Source organism: Acinonyx jubatus, chromosome C1, assembly GCF_027475565.1.
Source record: "Acinonyx jubatus isolate Ajub_Pintada_27869175 chromosome C1, VMU_Ajub_asm_v1.0, whole genome shotgun sequence".
NCBI classification, from domain to species: domain Eukaryota; kingdom Metazoa; phylum Chordata; class Mammalia; order Carnivora; family Felidae; genus Acinonyx; species Acinonyx jubatus.
The window spans coordinates 196,314,610-196,335,016 of NC_069381.1; the positions used below are offsets into that span (position 1 = coordinate 196,314,610).

Below are 20,407 nucleotides of genomic sequence, written 5' to 3' on the forward strand. Positions count from 1 at the left end.
TAAGAGAAATTCTGTTGCCATCTGTTAAGATGTGTATTTTTAGTCTGGGTATATTACAAATTAGGATGCATGCTCTGACAGAAAAGTAGGAAGTATAATAAAGTACAGTATTAAAACAGAGGGACTGGATTTAAACTGAGGAAGTAGAAAAGGAAAGCTTCTCTGAGAAAGAATAGCATGTCTCAAGACTATTAGCATAGTCTAGAGACAAGGAGGGAAGAGCATTTAGAGTAGGGGGTCTGGAGATGGGAAAGAGTTTGGTACATTGGAAAAACTGAAAAGAGGCCAGCATGGCTATACCCTAAAGAAGAAGAAGAGAAAGAAAGGGATGAAGGTGGAGAGGTAAGCATGGACTGATCACGTGGGACCTTGTAGGCCACATGACTCCAATTTTTAGCTTCCAGAATCTTCCCTAACAAATGAAATGGCTTCATGAAATTTTTTTTTTAACTTTGAGTTTATTGGTTTTTGAAACCGATACAATTGTGCCAAAGCTGGCAAATGTGTACACACACACACACACACACACACACACACACACAATTGTTACATAAAACACCTTCCCCGAGGGCTATATAATTTGGCATTATTATGAAGTCTATCTTATATAGCCATACGCATGATTCTGGGTCAGCCCGGGTGATTAGCTGAAAATTATCTCCATATTCATTTTCTCTCCACAGGAATGTTTCTTGCAGAGAGACCCACAATATGAGGGTTTCCGTAAGAGCTTAAAAAAATGTTGCCTGCCAGCAGCACATGAATTTTCTATCAGTTTCTAGGATTTGGGTCTGTTCAGCTGACACACCCATTTCCCCTGAAGACAAGTAGCTCTTCCTCTGCCCAGGGCCTTAAGTATTAAGGACCAGCAGGAATAAATCTGAGTTCTGTTTACCACCAGGGTAAACTGCCCTCCTATGGCATTCTTGTGGAAAGGCACTTTTCTGGGGTTTAGTATACCCCCATATATTTATAGGCACTGAAAATGACATACATACCTTGCAGACATTGTGCCCACTGCTTACTGCCAATATTAATCTGTATCCAATGATGATTCTCATTCTGTTATTTTCTGGAAATAAATTATTTTGTTTGTTCTCTTAATTCTACCTACCCCAAACTATCTTACTCTTCTGCTCCATTCTTACTTTTCACCTAGTAATAACCACACTTTTTCAGCTTTTTATTGAAAGTAATAAATTAAGACGTTTATCTTCAAGCGGTTTCACCTCGCGTAGTCATCGCCAACACATACATTAGCACGCTCACAGTAGTGAGTGTTCCGGAATTCATTTCAGTAGCAACAACATTCACTGACCTTAAAAAAAAAAACAAAACACAAACAAAAAACAAAAAAACCACCTTTCCACTTACAGTTACTTGCTAGTCTTACACAATTGTACCTTCCACACAGTATAATACTTTAAAACGAAGATAGTTTGAGGAAGCAATATCTTCGGCGGCTCTTCCTTAAAAGGAAGCCACAGGCCACTTGCTGAGATTGGCTTTGCTGGAGGTACTAAGATTCCATCCGGTCATCCTGGGAGTCAACACTTATGGTGGAGCCTTGGCTACTGGCATCAGCACTTTCATAGGACTTTTGATCTTTGGCAAAGTTGATGAAAACCTGATTTTTCAAGGGAAATAAAGCCATTACTGCTTGGTAAGCCAAAGGAAGAAATAAGGTTAATGCACACACACACACAGAGTGAAAGAGAAAATAAGAAAACTAGATAGTTTACGGACATGTCCACACATATATACACACTCTCACTAGTAGTCCTTTTACATACTCAAATTTAACTGGGCTTTGAAAATAAAACCCATATCTACAACTATAATCATAATATAAATCTAAAGCTATAGTTGAGTATCTATAACAACATATCTGTATTTATATGATCTACATTAACATCTCTATCAAGAATAATACAGGAACCCAAGCCAAACCATTATCAAATGTTTATGAGATGATGTTGAGAGAAATTTCACTAGTTTCAAGGGTTAATATACTAAAACAAAATTTGTAAAGAAAGCCCACATTAACTTTATGTTCAGTAAGCCAGTTATTTAATTTTTTTTTTTAACGTTTGTTTATTTTTGAGAGAGGCAGAGCGTGAGCAGGGGGAGGGGCAGAGAGACAGAGGGAGACACAGAATCTGAAGCAGGCTCCAGGCTCTGAAATGTCAGCACAGAGCTGGACGCAGGGCTTGAACTCAGAACTGTGAAATCATGACCTGAGCTGAAGTCAGACGCTTAACTGACTGGGCCACTCAGGTGCCCTAGTAAGCCAGTATTTAACAGGCAGACTTTTATTACTTGGTTTAAAATCATTAAGTCTGTTAGTCATAGATTCCTCCAGAAACTATTGATATTTTGTGTCTGACATGGTCATGGTAGTTGATTATAAGTCAAAGGCTAAATTTTCTGGGTCAGTAAAGCCATAATTTCCTGAAGGCCCCATAAAAATTTTTCCATAAAATGCAACACTCTGAGGCCCCTGAGGCTTAATGTTCAGACCCGTTGTGAAGGTAGATGCAATGAACTGTTCTATATATCAGCTTGGTAGAGCTGTACGAAATTAACACCACACAGAGATGGTGAAGAATGACCACAAAGGCTCTAGTTACTGAATACAAAGAAATTAAGAGATGATATGAGTAAAACAAAAAATTCTACATTTACCACTTTGGTTGCATGATTCTAGGAGATCTAAAGGTCTGATACCAAATTCTCTTTATGCTGTGCTAACCCCGGAAGCCAGTCAATAGAAATGTTATTTAAGAAACCTACTGAAAAGGGGGAAAAAGACAGAAACTTATCAAGGATAAAGTAAGGAAAGTGTTAACATCTATTTGTTTTATAGGTGAAAATACCACTTTGTTGCTTTACATACTCATATAACCTAATGGATATAAGTGTCTTATAGTAAGGAAACGTCTTCTTTTCTCCATTAAAAAATAGTTCATGCTTTTCACACTTTTTTTGAACATCCCAAAAAGTAGGTAGAGTTAAATTAAGCTGGGGTGCCTGGGTGGCTCAGTCAGTTAAGCATCTGACTCTAGATTTCGGCTCAGGTCATGATCTCACTGTGGTGGGATCGAGGCCCATGTGGGTCTCTGTGCTGATGGTGTGGAGCCTGCTTGGGATTCTCTGTTCCCTTCTCTCTACCACTCCCCGACTCGTGCCATCTCTCTTTCTTTCTCTCTAAAAGATTAACATTTTTTAAAAAAGAAATAAATTAAGCTAAGTTTTTCAGGTGTAAGCTTAAATACTGCTTCAATTAAAAACAAACTGAATGGTATTAAAAAGAAATAACCAGAATGTGTAATAATTACTATGTGACATTATGCACTTGGATAGTGGTATCCAGCTTACCTCTTCCAGGGTCGTTTGACTCACTAAGAAATTTGTGATATTTAAAGCAGTCTTGTTGGTTTCTAGCAGATCAAAAATGTTTGCCACTCCTCCTGCCGTGACAGGCACATGGTATTCTAGCATGCTGAGGTGCTGATCCTGTGGAAACCGAGGGAAACAATTTATTCTGCAATGTCAGGTCATACTGAGTTGACTAGACATAACTTGACCAAGAGCTAAGGAAAATACTGAAATGCATTCCATTGACAATGATGCAACAGTATAAAGTGATGGCTGTATTTTGAAACTAACAACCTGCAAAGAGATGAAAAGTTTTATGAATGTCAAAGAAGAAACAAATTACAAACCTAATGAATATTCCAAAGTAGTCTACATTCCTATGCACTTATAAAGTCATCACAGTCTTGCCTAGAAAAAATACTGTGAAATGGTATTTTAAATACTTTTTTAATGTTTGTTTATTTTTGAGAGACAGAGTACGAGCCAGGGAGGAGCAGAGAGAGAGGGAGACACAGAATCTGAAGCAGGCTCCAGGCTCCAAACTGTCAGCACAGAGTCCAACACAGGGCTTGAACCCATTAACCGTGAGATCAAGACCTGAGCCAAGGTCGGATGCTTAACTGACTGAGCCACCTAGGTGCTCTATGAAATGGTATATTAGAGGTCAGATTATGCTCAGCTCACATTAAGGCTTTTTTCAGGGATCACGTTTAGAATTTTTTTGTTTTGTTTTGTTATAATGTTAGAATTGTTCTAAAAGGCTGTGGATTAACTTCAATTTATATTGGCTAAAGATGCTAGATTTCAAAAGCATTGCATATGAAAAATCTCTTTCAAATATGCCACATTCTTTCTTAACTCACCTGGAAATTCTTTTCAATTTCTTCATTAGTCCATAGTATCACCATCTACTTATAATCTATTCTTGTTTTCTTGGAGCATCTTTAACATTTTGCTTTTCTACATATTTAATAGTCAGCATATCCTTTTTATTTTTCCTCTACAATGACTCTTAAATTTAAACCTTTCCTCTCTATTTGCACCATCAATGTTATTAACTTGATGTTCCCCACTCCATATCTAAGCAACTGTTACAGCCTCTTCTGTGGCCTGGAAACTGCATACATTCATACATTCTGGCACAAAGCAGCTAGGATAATCTTTCCTAAGCACTATTTGATCAAGAATCTACCCCTGCAACCTATATGGATCATGACTGTGTATTTCACCTGGTATTCAAGACATGTTACTGGAAACCCCTCCTCTTCTCACTCCTGTGCTCACTGCCTACCCCCTCTTATTAACCTGTGCATGCATCACGCCTGTTACCACAATCAGGCTATCTTACTTATTTTTATTCCCAAAATGTTGCTTTTGCTATTTCCCTTCTAGAGATCTAGAAACCACCACATACTCATAAAGAATGGTCTGTTTAGAAAGAAATGAGACTTTTGTGATCACTGCATTTGCTTTTTGTAGCCCCGGCCCCACAAGGAACAGACCAGGGTGAATGTAATCTCATCACTCAGTGAATAAACACAGATTTCAACTCAGAAATTCACCAAAAGGAAAAGCACTATGACCAACGTGATTTGTGCAAAGTGTCCTTTAATTTTTAAATTTGATTTTAATTTAGATGGTTGAAAATAGACTTTGATAAGAATCGTAAAAGCCATTGTTTCCTGAAGAAGTTAGCCAAGGTTTGGGAGGTCCAGGCAAAGGTATTTTATAGAGATAAAGAATTATTTTAAAAAATGCACTCTATTTTACTATCTACAATCATGTCACATTACTATGGGGCCTTACAGTTTATGAAGTAGCTTTGTGCACATTTTATCATTTATTTCTCGCACCAATTCTGTGAAGTAGATGTCATTATGCCTATTTCACAAAGGAGAAAAATGAGGTTCAGAGACTTTAAATGTCTTGCTGGAAGTCACACAGGGAGAGCTGGATTTTGGTCCATCTTTCACCATTTCTTTCCACCTTTACACACCTGATTTCTATTAAAAACACTGGCTATAACTACATCTTGTACAAACTACCTACACATCAAAGATGTTATAAGGATAGCTGTTTTGTCATGTGCATTTATTTAAATATGTACTATATGAGATACATACACATATATCTGTGCCTGTCCATCCTGTGGGTATGTATATATAACATGAGATTAATTGAATAATGTTTCAACTAGTGTGGGACTTAAGAACTTGATTTCCAAGCAGTTCAAATCATTGTGGGCTTATTTTCCAAATGAGAGGAACAAAGAAGATAATCTTTTCCAGCTGTGACATTCTGGAACTTTGTAATTGTTTTTTTTCTAAGAAGAAATGTTCTTGGTCATATAATATCTGTCTTCCCTCAGTCCCTTAACATATATAACTAGTAAACTCTGTGTATACAACTTAAAAACTAATAGTATGGTCATAAAGCCTCTGTGAGAAACAAATAAATGAAGATATATATATATATATATATATATATATATATGGACTACATTTTATGTATGTATGTATGCGCTTATGTTAATGCAAGCTGTCTACACCCAATGTGGGGCTTGAAGTAATAAACCTGAGATCAAGACTGACATGCTCCACAGAATGAGCCAGCCAGTTGCCCCAGGACTACATTACTTTTAAATAGCTACAAAATTATATAATTAATTTGAGGATTCTATTTGTTCATAGTAAATATGTTTCAGAGTGTCTTATGTTATCTTGAACTAATAAGTGTATTAATAGTAAAGCCACAGTCAACTTAAAAAAGGCAAACATCCGTATGAGATTATGACTACCAAAACCAGTCAAGACTAAGAGGTAGGACAATTTCTTACTTACTTTTAAGTATGTTTTTGGAAAGTACAGTTGCATAAACCTTGTGAGGGCCTCCATGCTCACTTTGGTATTCTTCAAGTGAACCTTGACAGTAAATCCTCTTCCAAACCTAGAAAGAAAAAGTGTGGAATGTGATATGAGTTACATTTCGCTGAAATAGCTCCCCTGGAATTCTAGGTAATGAAACAGGACCCAAGCTGACCATGATAGCCCCTTTACTTATATAAAGACTGTCATTTTGCCATAAAAGTTCAGGGTATGTTGCAACTGGAAATAGTGCACTGCCATTATTTTTTATTTAGTTCTACCACTATCCAAAGTCACACTCCTTGGACAAAAGCTGCATTAGAAAGAAAACATAAAATCTTGGCTTTCTTTGACATGGATGAATTGGCAATTGATGTCAATATCTGGGGTTAAATACTTTCTAATTTAAAGCAGACAGGTCTTAAAGGGCAAGTCTTTGGAGATTTGGTGTCAAAAGTGAGCATTAAAGTTATTGAGGTTTTAAAAATGAATAATAAATCAATATGCTAGCTAACTGTTTGCCCAAATATAGACTTTATAAACAAGTCACAACAGACTCTGGGAACAATGTATATGGCATCTTTTGCCCTTTTTTGCTTACCTTGGTTAATGCTATCTTATAAGAAAACCAAGTTGTACAAATAAAATTATAAAGTTAACACCCTGAAGTTTGGAGATTAACATGAATACGTGTAAGTGCATATGCATTCTGGCAAATATAAAATTTTAATTTAATTTTAATTTGGTCATATGATATTTATGCACGTTTCCCCAGTGTATTCTTGATTAAACGTTTTGAATGCAGTAAAAATGTTAAATAGTTTACTGAAAGCCTGTGCAAATGGAAAATGAACACGTTAGATAAAAATCTATGCCTTCATGTACTTGGGAAGGTCTAATTTCTTCTTGAGTAAACTCTTAGAAACTGCCTTCTGAGAGTTATTTTTGTCGTAGTTGTTTTTAAGACCTAAGTAAGATAATTTTAAGACCTTTGGTAAGATAATTTAACTTTAAGGTGAACTGATGATCAACTTTTTCTTTCCAGTTTTACTACTCATTACAGGATAGGCTGCTGAGTAATCCTACAAAGTAAGGACAGTACTGTTAGATGTACTTCCCCACATCAAATGTCAAACAATGCCATTGTTCTTCACCTGCTCTTTATATGCTGCAAAGATCCAATGCACTGGAACCTTCCATTCACCATAATGGCCAACCTGGTACAGAGAGCCTCACATTCTTCCATGCTGAAAGACAGAATCACATCAGAATTCTGGGCACAGAGAAGTGCTCATAAGCATAAGCTGAGCTGTTTCATTATGGCACCTTGGAAATACTATTTTAGTTCCTTAAGATGTCTTTTCCCTTGAAGGACACACAAAATACATTTTAAAATATAAATTAAATGTCTTCACATAGGGTTTATTACTCTTTATTCTCCAGCTTCAAGCTATCTCTCTCACCTGGAATGCCCTCTCATCAAATGCAGCATTTCTTTCAACCTCTTTTAAGCTTAGGCTCAAGACCTACATTTCCTGAGAAATGTTTCCAAAATAATCCTGAGCTTTTTTCATGTTTCATATTCCATATTCAGTTGACTTTTATGCTTTTTTATTTATAACTAGTTAACCTATACTTGATTATATAATCTCTCATTTCTAGAACTGTGTTAACTGGTAGAGATCCTCTCCAATTCCTACAAAAGTGAATGGTAATGAAAAGACTGGTTTCAGAACACATAGTGTATGGGGCATAGCTAGAATATGAAAAAGTCTCTTAATTATAAACTAATCTAGAACTTTCCTACTATGAGAATTGCAGGGAAGAGATCACTTTAATACATGGCTAACCTTATAAAAAAGGCACAGATAAAATGCTTCAGCAGCATTTTTATTTCCTTGATTGGAAAGGTCTATTTCATGGAGGAGGACTGGGAGATTAGAATTTGTATTTTTGGCGGCACTTGGGTGGCTCAGTCAGTTGGGCATCTGACTCTTGATTTCAGCTCAGGTCATGATCTCACGGTTCGTGGGATCGAGCCCCGAGTCCGGCTCCAGGCTGACAATATGTAGTCTACTTGGGATTCTCTCTCTCCCTCTCCCTCTGCTCCTCTCCCACTCATGCATGTGCTCTCTCTTTCTTTCTCTCAAAATAAATAAACAAACATTAAAAAAAAAGAATTTTGATTTTGTGAAAAGACAGTTTCAGGTAGAAAGCACAGCCAGAGAGAGGGTGTGGTGATAAGGAAGGCAGTGAGTGTATGTGGAACCACTAGTCATTCAGATTGACTGAGAGGAGAGGGTGTCATAGGAGAAAAAAAAAATAAAAATAAACCGGAAATTTAGATGAAGCCAGACAACAAAAGGCCTTGTATACTATGGCTGAGGATGTTGAACTTTATGTGATAGGCAATAAGGAGTCCTAGTCAAATTAAGAGAGTCATAAGTCCCTCTCAATTTGAGAGAAATTTATTTTTAGAAAGACTGTCCTACTGGCCACAGGAGCTGGATTCTCACATGAAACCTGCCTGACTCGCCCGTGACCATAAACATAAAATACTTTATTTGGTTGTGGCAATTCATCACTAATATACATTACATAGGAATACCTCTTCCCATCTCTCATCCTAAAATGCTGTCAACGACTTCAGTGTTCCCCCCACTCAGTTTACCTGTGAGACGTGAGGATGACGGAACATTTATTCTGCACTTCTTCTGAAATGATCCTCCACAGGTGCCGTTTTGACTTAGGGTCCATCCCAGAGCTCGGCTCATCCTTAATAGAAAGTTACAGGGAAGATTTATCAAATTAATTAATATTTGATGAGGTCCTTTACATGAATCACTGCGTCTCATTTGCCTAGAACAGAAATCACTTTGCGAAGTCCTGTGACTAACTTGTTTTGTACTTAATAGGTTTCTTTCTGCTGCTGTCAGAAAGCTCAAAATTAACCATTTAAAATTGTCAATCTGTTTTAAAAAGTGCCTCAGTGAAGTTGACACCCTGTTACTTTACACTTGTCTCATATTTCTTTGGGAAAAAAAATCTGGTTCAATTACTGACAAAGCAGAGTTTCTGCATTTAATACTACATTGTCACATGTATATTTGAAGCTACATCAACAAGATTGCTATCTTGCTCCTGATAGCAGAATTGTGGCATGAGGAATAATACGGCATGTGTCGCACAGAGAACACAACCTGATTTTCCAGTTAATATGTTTGAGGTAGATTTTAAATTCTATGCTACTAATTGAAATTTAATACTCTTTAGGGAAATTAAAATAAGATTTGTAGAAATTGTCAAGTAGAAAATATAAATCATATTTAAAATAAATGTTTTGAAAAATTGTTCAGACGTAAGATGCAAAATGTACAAAAATGAATGACCTAAACAAAGAATACTAGATCCTAAGAGACGATTAAATTAGCAAGTTCTAGGTCAAGATTAGGTAATAATTAAAAATATGAATTTGCAGTGGAAAACATCCACATAGGATCATCTGAGGCTTGTGTTTATAGTAAGAGGCTAAAGAAAGGAATGGATATTGATTTGGGCAAACAGTAAAGGATATCTTCTCATTGCCCCTGTTTTTGAAGATGATAGCATAGATGGCCGATGCATATGGAAGAAAATATAATAGCTTTCTCTCACAGCCTGTATTTCAGTTCAGCTCATTAATATATAACCTTTGCATAGCACTTTCAAATGTTTTAAAGTAATTTACATCCATTATTTCACAGGGGTACCTAAGGATTGTTTTGTTTAATTTAGGGGACACTTAGACAATAAAATTCCACCATAAGCATCAATTGGCAGGGAGGTAATGTGCTATAAGCTTCTGGTATTATAGAAAGGTAGGTTGTGTATCACTCTCGCTGGGCAGTTTAAACGATTTGGTTCTCTGTCTGACTGAATCCCCAGAATAACGTGGTGATTTGTAACTGAATTCGTATTGCATATCGTTAAAGCTCTTGTGAAGTTTGGAGCTCCTTGAATGAAGGGGAGCTTCCAAAATAAGGACAAGTTCATTTCTCGGTAATAAACACCTCCACAATGTTTGGTGCGAAGAGCAAGCAGGATGCCACGTCACCTCTACGTGAACTTTGTATTTCCAGGTGACGAATTTAATTTTCCAGCTCCTAACCGAACTATAAATGTGAAGTGCATCTCTTGCCTCCAAAAAATTCAAACAGAATAGGAAGGCATATTGTCAATCACATCCCAAACTAGGTAACGTGTATTTTTAAGTTACGAGGAAATGAAATTTTAGCACAACATGTTGCCCTAAAATGTGTCTCTCCTCTTTAGTAGAAGTTGGAAAATATGTTGGTTCATCTGACGAGTTACTAACAGAACAGATTTCTTCAATAATGGGTAATCAAATTCTCCCATATTTTGTAACTTTACTTCCTCATTAGCATATCCTGAATTTGGTTTGGCTACTTCCTGTTCCCATGACAAGTGTCTCTTCTGAAACAGACTGAGCCATAGCTCTTTGCTGACATAAATTCCCTTAAGGAGACAGCATATGTAAAGTGTTTTGCAAAATAACCAGCACATTGTGAGACTTCACCAAAGGTTTATGGCAACAACGATAGTAACATGTTGCACATACTACTGGACATGTGACTCTAATTATGTAGTAGCCTTTTCCACAACAGTCCTCTTACCAGCAGCAAAATGGAAGGTTTCCCTATCAAGGCCAGTGCGGTGGATAATTTTCTTTTTGTGCCGTAACTGCACAGTGAGGTAGCCCTGTCCTTGTAGGGCATCAGGTGAAGTCTCCTAAGGAGTTTATGAACAGTCTGTGGGTGGAAAACAGGAGTTAGAGGAAAAGATGCTTATGAAAGAAAGTTCTATAATGAAGAAATACATACCTGAAAAAAATTCAAACATTTAAACCAGCATAGATTTTATTCTTACTTTTTTTAAATTAATTTTTAAAGTTTATTTCTTTATTTTGAGAGAGACACAGATAGCATGAGTTGGGGAGGGCAGAGAGGGAGGGAGAGAGAGAATCCCAAGCAGGCTCCGTGCTGCCAGCACAGAACCCGATGCAGGGCTCCAACCCATGAAGCTGTGGGAGATCATGACCTGACCCGAAACCCAGAGTGGAGGCTTAACTGACTGAGCCACCCAGGTGCCCTATCTTTACTTTTAAAGGTCCACCTACAAATGAAAATTATTTAAAGAGATGAAAACGATTCTGTGGAGGCTCATTTTCAAATGAGATTTTCCCCTGTGTATGTGTGTGTGTTTACAGTTGCAGATTGTACTTTCTGCAGGATTTCTTTACAAAACTTAAAAGAGCTAAAACAGAACATGACCCTTCACAAGGCAGGTTTCTCATTGACTGTCCTCACTGTTCTTTCTTCTTACTGGGGGAGCAAGTTGTCACAAAGGCTTCTTGTCTATTTAAAACTGACCCAGTATCAAAACTTTAGCACATTAACTTAGGAATCATGGGTTCCTGAGGCTATTTCTGTTGTTAAACAGCTCTGGTAAATAGAGGAATCCTAGGAGGATTTCCACAGGTCCTTGGGGTTGCAGAAATAGAGGAGAGACTGCCCTAAGGGTTAGTCATTCCATTAAAAAGGCAAATGATTGCCATGAAGCACAAGACCACATTTAAAAAATCAAAGTGGAAGCTATTCTATTTTATGTGGGCAGTTTGCAGGGAATTGCATGTTTCAAAACTTATCTAAAGACTAAAGGATGTGCAGACCAACCCATGCTCAAGCCAGAGCCTAAGGCAAGTGTGATCCTTTACTTGATAGTTCTTGAAAGGTAACTGAACAAGCACAGGTCAAGGAGCTTCTGAAGCTGAGTTCATAGGTGTATATATGATGTGCAAAATTAAGCTAAGACTGCCTAAACTGTCAGTGACAGGAGGAAAATGCCCTAGTTTTTCAGGTGTCAACTTAGTCTTGAGAGTTGGGGTTGTGGCGGGGGGAGCTGAAACAATAATGGTTTTCAAATGAACTAGTTTTTCACACTCATACTCACTTCCTTAATATCTTTTTCTGGAATTCCATGTATCCTCGCGTAGAAATACAAATGCTCTTCCACTGACACCAGGTCGTCTAAGGCATCTTCCTGAGGGCAGTATCCAACTAATGAGCTGTGTGAGTCAACATGACCCAGAGATCTGCATTGAGAGAAGTGAAGATACAGAGGGGTTTCAAAAGGTATGTCCCTTCTAGTCCCCAAAAGTTGGGAAGGCAGCTCTACTTTGGTCATGGAGATGTGTGATTCTAATAAAAAGAGGTAAAATAACCCCACCATCATATCACACACATAAAGTTTTAAAAATTAGGGAACAAAATAGCTGTTTCTCCCCTAGGGATGTAATACTATATCTACAAAATAACAAAGCGTTCATTTTAATTATGTTGTGCTTGATAAGTTGAAGCCATGGTTTCCCATACCCAGTTTTATTTCTGATCAGAATGTTTCCACTTGAAGGAATTATGTCTCCTGTCAGCATCTTGAAGATAGTTGTCTTTCCTGCTCCATTCACCCCAAGAAGGCCAAAGCACTGGTTTGGGAGAGGGAAAAAAAGATGTAAATCTTAATCCAAACCAGACATGTTACTATTACACCTGTTTCCTCTTTTTCCCTGGATGAAATAAATTCCAAAGAAAAATAAGTTCCTGGAATTATTCATGGATATTGTAGTGTTCTTCTGGCATTTGGTAAAACTTTCTCTTTTACAACAAATATCTTTTTTTTTCCTTTAACCATCTGAACATTTGTATATATACACAGGACTTGTTTTACATATTATATTATCTGCGTGACATGATAAAATATTCCATAAGTAAGATATGCTAACTTGACAAAGTAATTATATTTATAGGTTTCACATTATTCACACAAAATCACTACTGAATAAGCCACTGAAGCAATAATTTCTTTATGCTGTTGGATGGATTGGATGCATGTGGTTTGCAGCTGTCCTCAAAAAAACTAAGGGAAATGCCCACATTTTCTCTTTCTTTTCAAAGCTGGCTTAATATTTCTTCTATAAAAATGGCAAGAATAAATATGAATGCAGTTCTAGGACCTTGCTTCTTTTTTTATTAAAAACAACTTTCTAATGCTTATTTATTTTTGAGAGAGGTAGAGAGAGAGCTTGAGCAGAGGTGGGGCCGAGAGAGGAGACAGAGGATCTGAAGCAGGCTCCAGGCTCCACACAGACAGCAGAGAGCTCAATGCACCACCTGAACCCACAAACCGTGAGATAATGACCTGAGCCAAAGTCAGACGTTTAACCACCCAAGTCAGATGCTTAACCCACTGAGCCACCCAGGCACCCCTAGGATCTCGCTTCTGACAACAGATCTCTTCATGCTGTCTTTCACAGGGAGCTGAAAACTGAAAGTTGAAGACAGCGCCCTGCACGGGCTTCTTGACTGAAAGTCCAGCCCAGGGAGGACAGTAGGTAGCATGGGCAGGGGCTTAGAACTAGGTGTGTGGTGAATCCTCCCTGACGAGAGGGAAGACTTAGAGAGTAAGTAACAGACGGATATGTGTACATTGTATACACAGAATCCATCAAGATATTCAGAGGTTGACTTCTACATTTCTAGAAAAAAATAGGAAAGTTTAAAGATTTTTGTGACTTAACATGCCAATATAAAGGACAGTTAGGAACAGAGCAAGTTCCTCACCTCCCCAGCGGGTATGCCAATGCTGATGTTGTTTACAGCTATAATCTTTTTGTGGATAAGTTGGTAGGTCTTTGTAAGACGATGGAGCTGGACCAGGTCAAATTCACTTGCGCCATTTTCCACTCTTAATCTCTCAGCTCGGACGTCTTCATCTTCATCTATTGTCTCCACTACAGGAGACGAACTAAATTTTCTAAAGAAGAGTCTAAAAAAAAAAAAGACCCAGTGATTTTGCATCAATGATTTTAAAGTGGCACAGCTCAATTTCAACATGTTTTAATGAATTTTCACTTCACTGAAAGTGTGCAATCACACACTAGGCTTCAGATTTGTTATGCATTATGCTACTTAAGTAAGTTAAGAATTAGTACAAATGCTCTTCACCATATTCAGTGACATGAATGTCCCTCTGTGTTCTGTTTACTGTGAATGTCTTACTTAGTATCTAGGCAATATATTAAGGTTATCAGCCCTGAAAGCAGTCTCAAACCCACATCAGTACCTTGCCTAATGTATGCTAAAGCAAACCAATCCAAACAAAATTTAAAAACCCAACAAATCAATTCAGGTCTTCTTCCCAATGTCCCTGTTTCTTTTAATGATATCCCCAGAGATTCTAACTGTGATGTTTTCTTTGAATCTTCCCCATTACAAAAGCTACGCGTGTAGTCAGTCTCCTAACACTGGAAATGCCTTGGAACACCCAGTCATCAATCATGTTCTGTCTATTTCTATTACCATCAGAGGCTTTCACTGTTTCTCACTAAATTCTTCAAGAATTTCTAACTGTTCCAATATCTCTGATCCTCCATTCTAAACTGTATGAACTCCACAGAATCACATCTCCGAAAGCACCGTTTGACCATGTTGCTTTCTGGTCAAAACACTTATTGGACTATTATTTGTTTGTTGAAAAAGTCCAAATAATCTCTCTACCCAAGTATCCAATAGACTCCATAGTCTTCCAGCCACATGCTTGAGCTCCTACTATTTCGTTGCCTTTATTCTACGTTCTAATCAAATTGTATTACTCATTTCTCAAATACACGCTAAGATTTTTTTCTCGGTCTTTGCTCTTGTCATTATTTTTATTACTATTAACTTAAGTTTTATTTTTCAATAGGTGATACATGCACTCTATGTATTAAAATGGTACTGAAGAATATATAGTGAGAAGTAAGTTTCCTTCAACTCTATAGAGCTCTCCTCAGCAGGGCACCCATAGAGAGATAGTATATGCATATGTATGTATAAATCATAGTTCTTTTCTAACTCAAATGATAATATACTTCACACAAAGTTTTGAATTTAGCATTTTTCACTCAATAAGTATTAGTAGTAATCCCAAATATTCCATACAGAACTGTATCAGTCTTTCTAATGCCTGCATAGTGTTTACCTATGAAAAAATGTAAATTTGTATAATTTATTTAACCAGTCCATGAAGGACATTTAGGCTGTTTTCATTCTTTTGCTATTAAGAATCGTTGCGATGATGGATAACTTTATACATTCATAAATCTGCAAATGTGTGAGCATATCTGTAGGAAAAGAATCCTAGAAATGGAATAGTCAGGTCAATTGTATGCATATTTCTTTTTATTTAAGATTCCATTTTCTCCTTATTCAACCTTCTCCAAACCCATTGCTAATATGCTACTCACTCAGTCTTCTTTCTTCATTTCTACTTTCTAGCCATCCTTTAAACTCAACTCAAACACTACATCCTTTGTTTATGTATGCATTTTCTCTCCACCACTGAATCTTAATCTCTTTAAGGCTAACAACTGTGCTTCTTTAATTTTATTCTCTCACTCTACAATAATACTTGCAGACACAGAGTGACGTGTGATAACTATTTACTGAATGGAATGAGTGGTGAATTATGTTACAATTTTTTTAAGTTTTTTTAGCACATTTCCACGTTACTAATAGAAAGGTTCAGACTATTGTTCCTTCCTAAATATTTTGAATTGAGTTCTATCATGCATGTCAAACACGATGTTTTCTTTTTATTTACCTGAGTTTCTTTATTAGCCATTCGTTGATTAAGAGCCGCAACAAAAAGAACATGGTGCCCTGAGAAACCAAAGCCACAAACATGGCACCTAGTTTATCCATCTCAAAGGTTTCACTTGGGTATTCCACTCCATATGCTTTTAAAAAGTCTAGGACCGACTGTTGTTGAGAAAGTTCAATCAAACCATAGCCAAAACAGAATTGTGGAAAAATCAGGAAAATACGCTTGAGGGTTTCAGAAATAAGTTCTAAAGTCTGAAATAAGAGAAAAAAAAATGAAACTCAGTGTTAGACTTCTGACAAATTGACAAAAATTTAAAACTGATGTGAACAAATGTGATGTGGGCAAATATTAAAACTGGAGAAGTTTATCGAGATTGGCAATTATTTCCCATGTGTGTTGAATTTACATGTAAATATTTACTATAACCAAAACATGGAGATTTATTACTAAAATATAAGCAGAAAAGCTTTATCTTCTTTTTGAGATGATCTGAGGTATCAGGCCAAACCCTGGAGACAGAATCACTTCTAGCCCTGCCTTAGATCCTAGAAGTGTAGAAATAGCCAGGATGTTGGGGTCTGGTACAGGGTCTTGGTCATGCCTAGGTAAAGAAGGGATTTGGTACAGTGAAGTTTTAGAACTTTAGGTAATTCCTATTTGAAGAGGGGCTAAATGGTGAACTGAGATGAAGAAGAGACAACCTATCTACATGAGGAGCAAATGGCTTATTTTCATGTTATTCACACTTGGGCCAACCACTTGCAACTCATGAATTGTCTTCTTCCTCCTGGAGTGTGCTTGTCTGTTCCTCAGTTCACGTAGTTTCCTCTCCATTCTTTCTCGTTCAATTGCCCAGCACTGTTCGTGCTTCCCTTCTCACTAACTGTAATTGTCAGCTTTGAATGGGAACTGATGCTCACAATGAAGTAGACTCTATCTAATACATGCTTGAAAGGGAACATATCAGGTTTGTCCTCTATGAATGTTCAACAAAAAAAACCACCCTTAACCAATAGTCACATAACTGAGCCATTGTCCTTGTTCCTACCATATAACATTTAATGAATAAAAATTTCACTGGACCAATAGGTTCATGATTTTTATAGTGTTGTACACAATAATTTGATTTCACCTCCACTTGAACCCTTTCAAATGCCAATAGTTTTGACATTGAGTAAATATAATCATAGGCATTAACCTACTTGGAAACTAAAAAGAATCTTAAAAGGCTGTAGTTTCTCTTCTATCAAACTTAATAGAATTAACTGAAATTCCTCTTTTCTATTTAGAGAATGCAAAATGTAGAAAATCTTTTCACCTTGAACATACTGAAACATTTCATACGTTCATTGAAGTTTACCAGGCGAATAATGGACCTTACCGGATCATTGGGCTTTTCCTTGGAAAGGAAGTATACCACTGACAGGGAGACAATGGAATTGATGCCAAAGAAAAGGTTGATGCAGACGTAAGTGATAAAAGCCATCCCTGTTTCATGGAAGAGCCCAGCCAGTAAGTACATCCAAGAAAATGTGGCATACCTGTATGTTAATAACACAAGGATTAAAATTATGCCTTAATCCTTATCCTTTAACAAACAGACAAAACTTTTGATAGGGCTCCAAAGTGAAAATAAACATTAGGGATGTGTCACTACGCCTCACAGCTAGATCTCTGTATTATAAAAACTTTTTTTGACAAATTCTTTGGATTTTTAAAAAGTGACGTGGAGAAACGGGAACACTCTTGCACTGTTGGTGGGAATGCAAACTGGTGCAGCCGCTCTGGAAATCAGTGTGGAGGTTCCTCAAAAAATTAAAAATAGACCTACCCTATGACCCAGCAATAGCACTGCTAGGAATTGACCCAAAGGATACAGGAGTGCTGATGCATAGGGGCACTTGTACCCCAATGTTTATAGCAGCACTCTCAACAATAGCCAAATTATGGAAAGAGCCTAAATGTCCATCAACTGATGAATGGATAAAGAAATTGTGGTTTATATACACAATGGAATACTACATGGCAATGAGAAAGAATGAAATATGGCCCCTTGTAGCAATGTGGATGGAACTGGAGAGTGTTATACTAAGTGAAATAAGTCATATAGAGAGAGACAGATACCATATGTTTTCACTCGTATGTGGAGCCTGAGAAACTTAACAGAAGTCCATGGGGGAGGGGAAAAAAAAGAGGTTAGAGAGGGAGAGAGCCAAAGCATAAGAGACTCTTAAAAACTGAGAACAGGGGCGCCTGGGTGGCTCAGTCGGTTGAGTGTCCGACTTCAGCTCAGGTCACAATCTCGCGGTCCGTGAGTTCGAGCCCCGCGTCAGGCTCTGGGCTGATGGCTCAGAGCCTGGAGCCTGCTTCTGATTCTGTGTCTCCCTCTCTCTCTGCCCCTCCCCCATTCATGCTCTGTCTCTCTCTGTCTCAAAAATAAACAAACATTAAAAAAAAAATTAAAATAAAAAAAAAAACAAAACTGAGAACAAACTGAGGGTAGGTACTACTGAGGGTAGGTACCTCTCAACATGTATTGAGGAGGGCACCTGTTGGGATGAGCACTGGGTGTTGTATGGAAACCAATTTGACAATAAATTTCATATTAAAAAAAATAATAAAAAAATAAAATAGTCAATTTAAAAACTAAATAAAATAGTCAATAATTTTTAAAAAAGTGACAGTAAGAAGCTTCTCTTTTAAGGAAACTTGAGTAGTTCTATATCATCACAACTACAAATGAATTCCTTTTAGAGATGCTGTCATCAAATCCAAGAAACTTTTTTTTTTTTGCTCTCAGAAATAAGAGTTTAATCAATATAAATCTTATAATTTAAAGTTAAAGAAAAGTAATGACATTATGGTAAGCTAACTTAGCAGAAAGACAAAGCTCAGAAGCTGGATGTCCTGCTGTAAGCAAACACTTGAGCAACCTTTGGGGTAATGATGAAGAACCGGAGGCAATGTAAACCTTCATCTGCTACACTGCTATGTCAATGGCTACTGCCCATGCATTCAGGGCAGAAAGAACTGCTATGCTAAGCACTGATTATATCAACCCATACTACCTGTATAGCCCCAATACAGAAATAATACTTGTGTGTGTGTGTTAAACATCCATAAAAATATAAATAAAATATACATGAGGATACATACCTTACAATGTGATATATACTCATAATTTGTCAATACACAAATCCACACATGTATGTAAATTTTTATGATCATTCTGAAACATCCATTTTTATGTAGCTTATATTACATGTGTAGATTGCCAATCATGACACTTGGTACCTAGTAAGTACTCATTAATGTTAGATATTACTATTAATAATGACAACATTCATTTTCAGAAGTACTGTACTGTACAAACTGTGGACTAGCAAGTATAATGTGTTGTTAGTCATCACTCATGGCTACTGAAACCCCAAGACAATTGTAAATTAGCTAATGAGATTTAGTTTCTGTTTGTGCCTCAGAACACTCAGTTCTGTTAATTCTTTTTTCACTGCAGCTTACCCAAACAGTAGAAGTAGGAGGGATACGGCACCTAAGTTGTTTTCACTGTAGAAGGCAGGTAATTTGAAAATTGCAATGACACCAATTGAAAATGCTACAGGCACCAAGTAGAAGACCTATGGGAATATGTAAAACAATGCTTAATACATGGTAAATATTTGGGGCTCATGGGTGGCTCAGTCGGTTAAGTGTTCAACTTTGGCTCAGGTCATGATCTCATGGTTCATGGGTTCAAGCCCAGCGCTGGGCTCTGTGCTGACAGCTCAAAGTGTGGAGCCTGTTTTGGTTCTCTGTCTCCCTCTCTCTCTGTCCCTCCCCAACTCACACTCTGTTTCTCCCTCTCTCTCTCTCAAAAATAAATAAACGTTTAAAAAAATTTAAAATATATATATGGCAAATAGTTTCCCCAAAACATCAATTGCCCATCTAGTTAAAATGATAACAACTTAACCTTGAAGTATGTGAAGGAATGAATTTTTATTTATGTTCCTGTTGTTTGTAAGTTCAGCTTATTTTACATTGATTTCACTCTAGAATTTGTCTCCTGTAATATGAGGTCAAGCCAGTCACCATCTTTATAGATGTACATGGAGTCCCTGGTGTTCCTGCCTCCAGGCTTTGAGACTGGGGATCACTTTGTGACAGAGGTTCAGTGAGAAAGATAAGACAGTCAGGTATCTTGGTATTAGATGCAGTCTTCAAAGTATTGATTTCATTTTGAATGCTGGAACTCTCTCAGGTGGCTGATTTCGAAGGCCTGGTTATCGGTGTGAGCCACTCTGCGTAAAACAGTGGGGTGGCAGGTTCTACACATTCTTGGAATGTGTATATGAACAAAGAACTCAGTGTTTTATTGGCAAATAGAAATAGTAAATGCTGTACAGGCTGCAGCAAGATGCACACTATGAAAGAGATGGTAATTTAATCTGGAAGGGAGAGGAATCTCC

General features: G+C 37.3%; 1 protein-coding gene across 1 annotated transcript in view; it reads right to left on the reverse strand.

Moving 5' to 3' along the window:
* Positions 1–437: 437 nt before the first annotated feature.
* Positions 438–20,407, reverse strand: part of ABCA12 (ATP binding cassette subfamily A member 12) — a 174,456-nt gene continuing 154,486 nt past the window's right edge. The window contains exons 42-53 of the mRNA XM_027051488.2: positions 19,461–19,576; positions 17,323–17,482; positions 15,939–16,192; positions 13,919–14,123; positions 12,674–12,783; positions 12,252–12,393; positions 10,916–11,050; positions 8,914–9,017; positions 7,397–7,489; positions 6,219–6,324; positions 3,379–3,516; positions 438–1,627 (exon numbers count right to left, since the gene is read on the reverse strand). Coding sequence (XP_026907289.1) covers positions 1,520–1,627; positions 3,379–3,516; positions 6,219–6,324; positions 7,397–7,489; positions 8,914–9,017; positions 10,916–11,050; positions 12,252–12,393; positions 12,674–12,783; positions 13,919–14,123; positions 15,939–16,192; positions 17,323–17,482; positions 19,461–19,576 — 1,671 coding nt within the window. The 3' untranslated portion in view covers positions 438–1,519. The remainder of the gene's footprint in view (positions 1,628–3,378; positions 3,517–6,218; positions 6,325–7,396; positions 7,490–8,913; positions 9,018–10,915; positions 11,051–12,251; positions 12,394–12,673; positions 12,784–13,918; positions 14,124–15,938; positions 16,193–17,322; positions 17,483–19,460; positions 19,577–20,407) is intronic.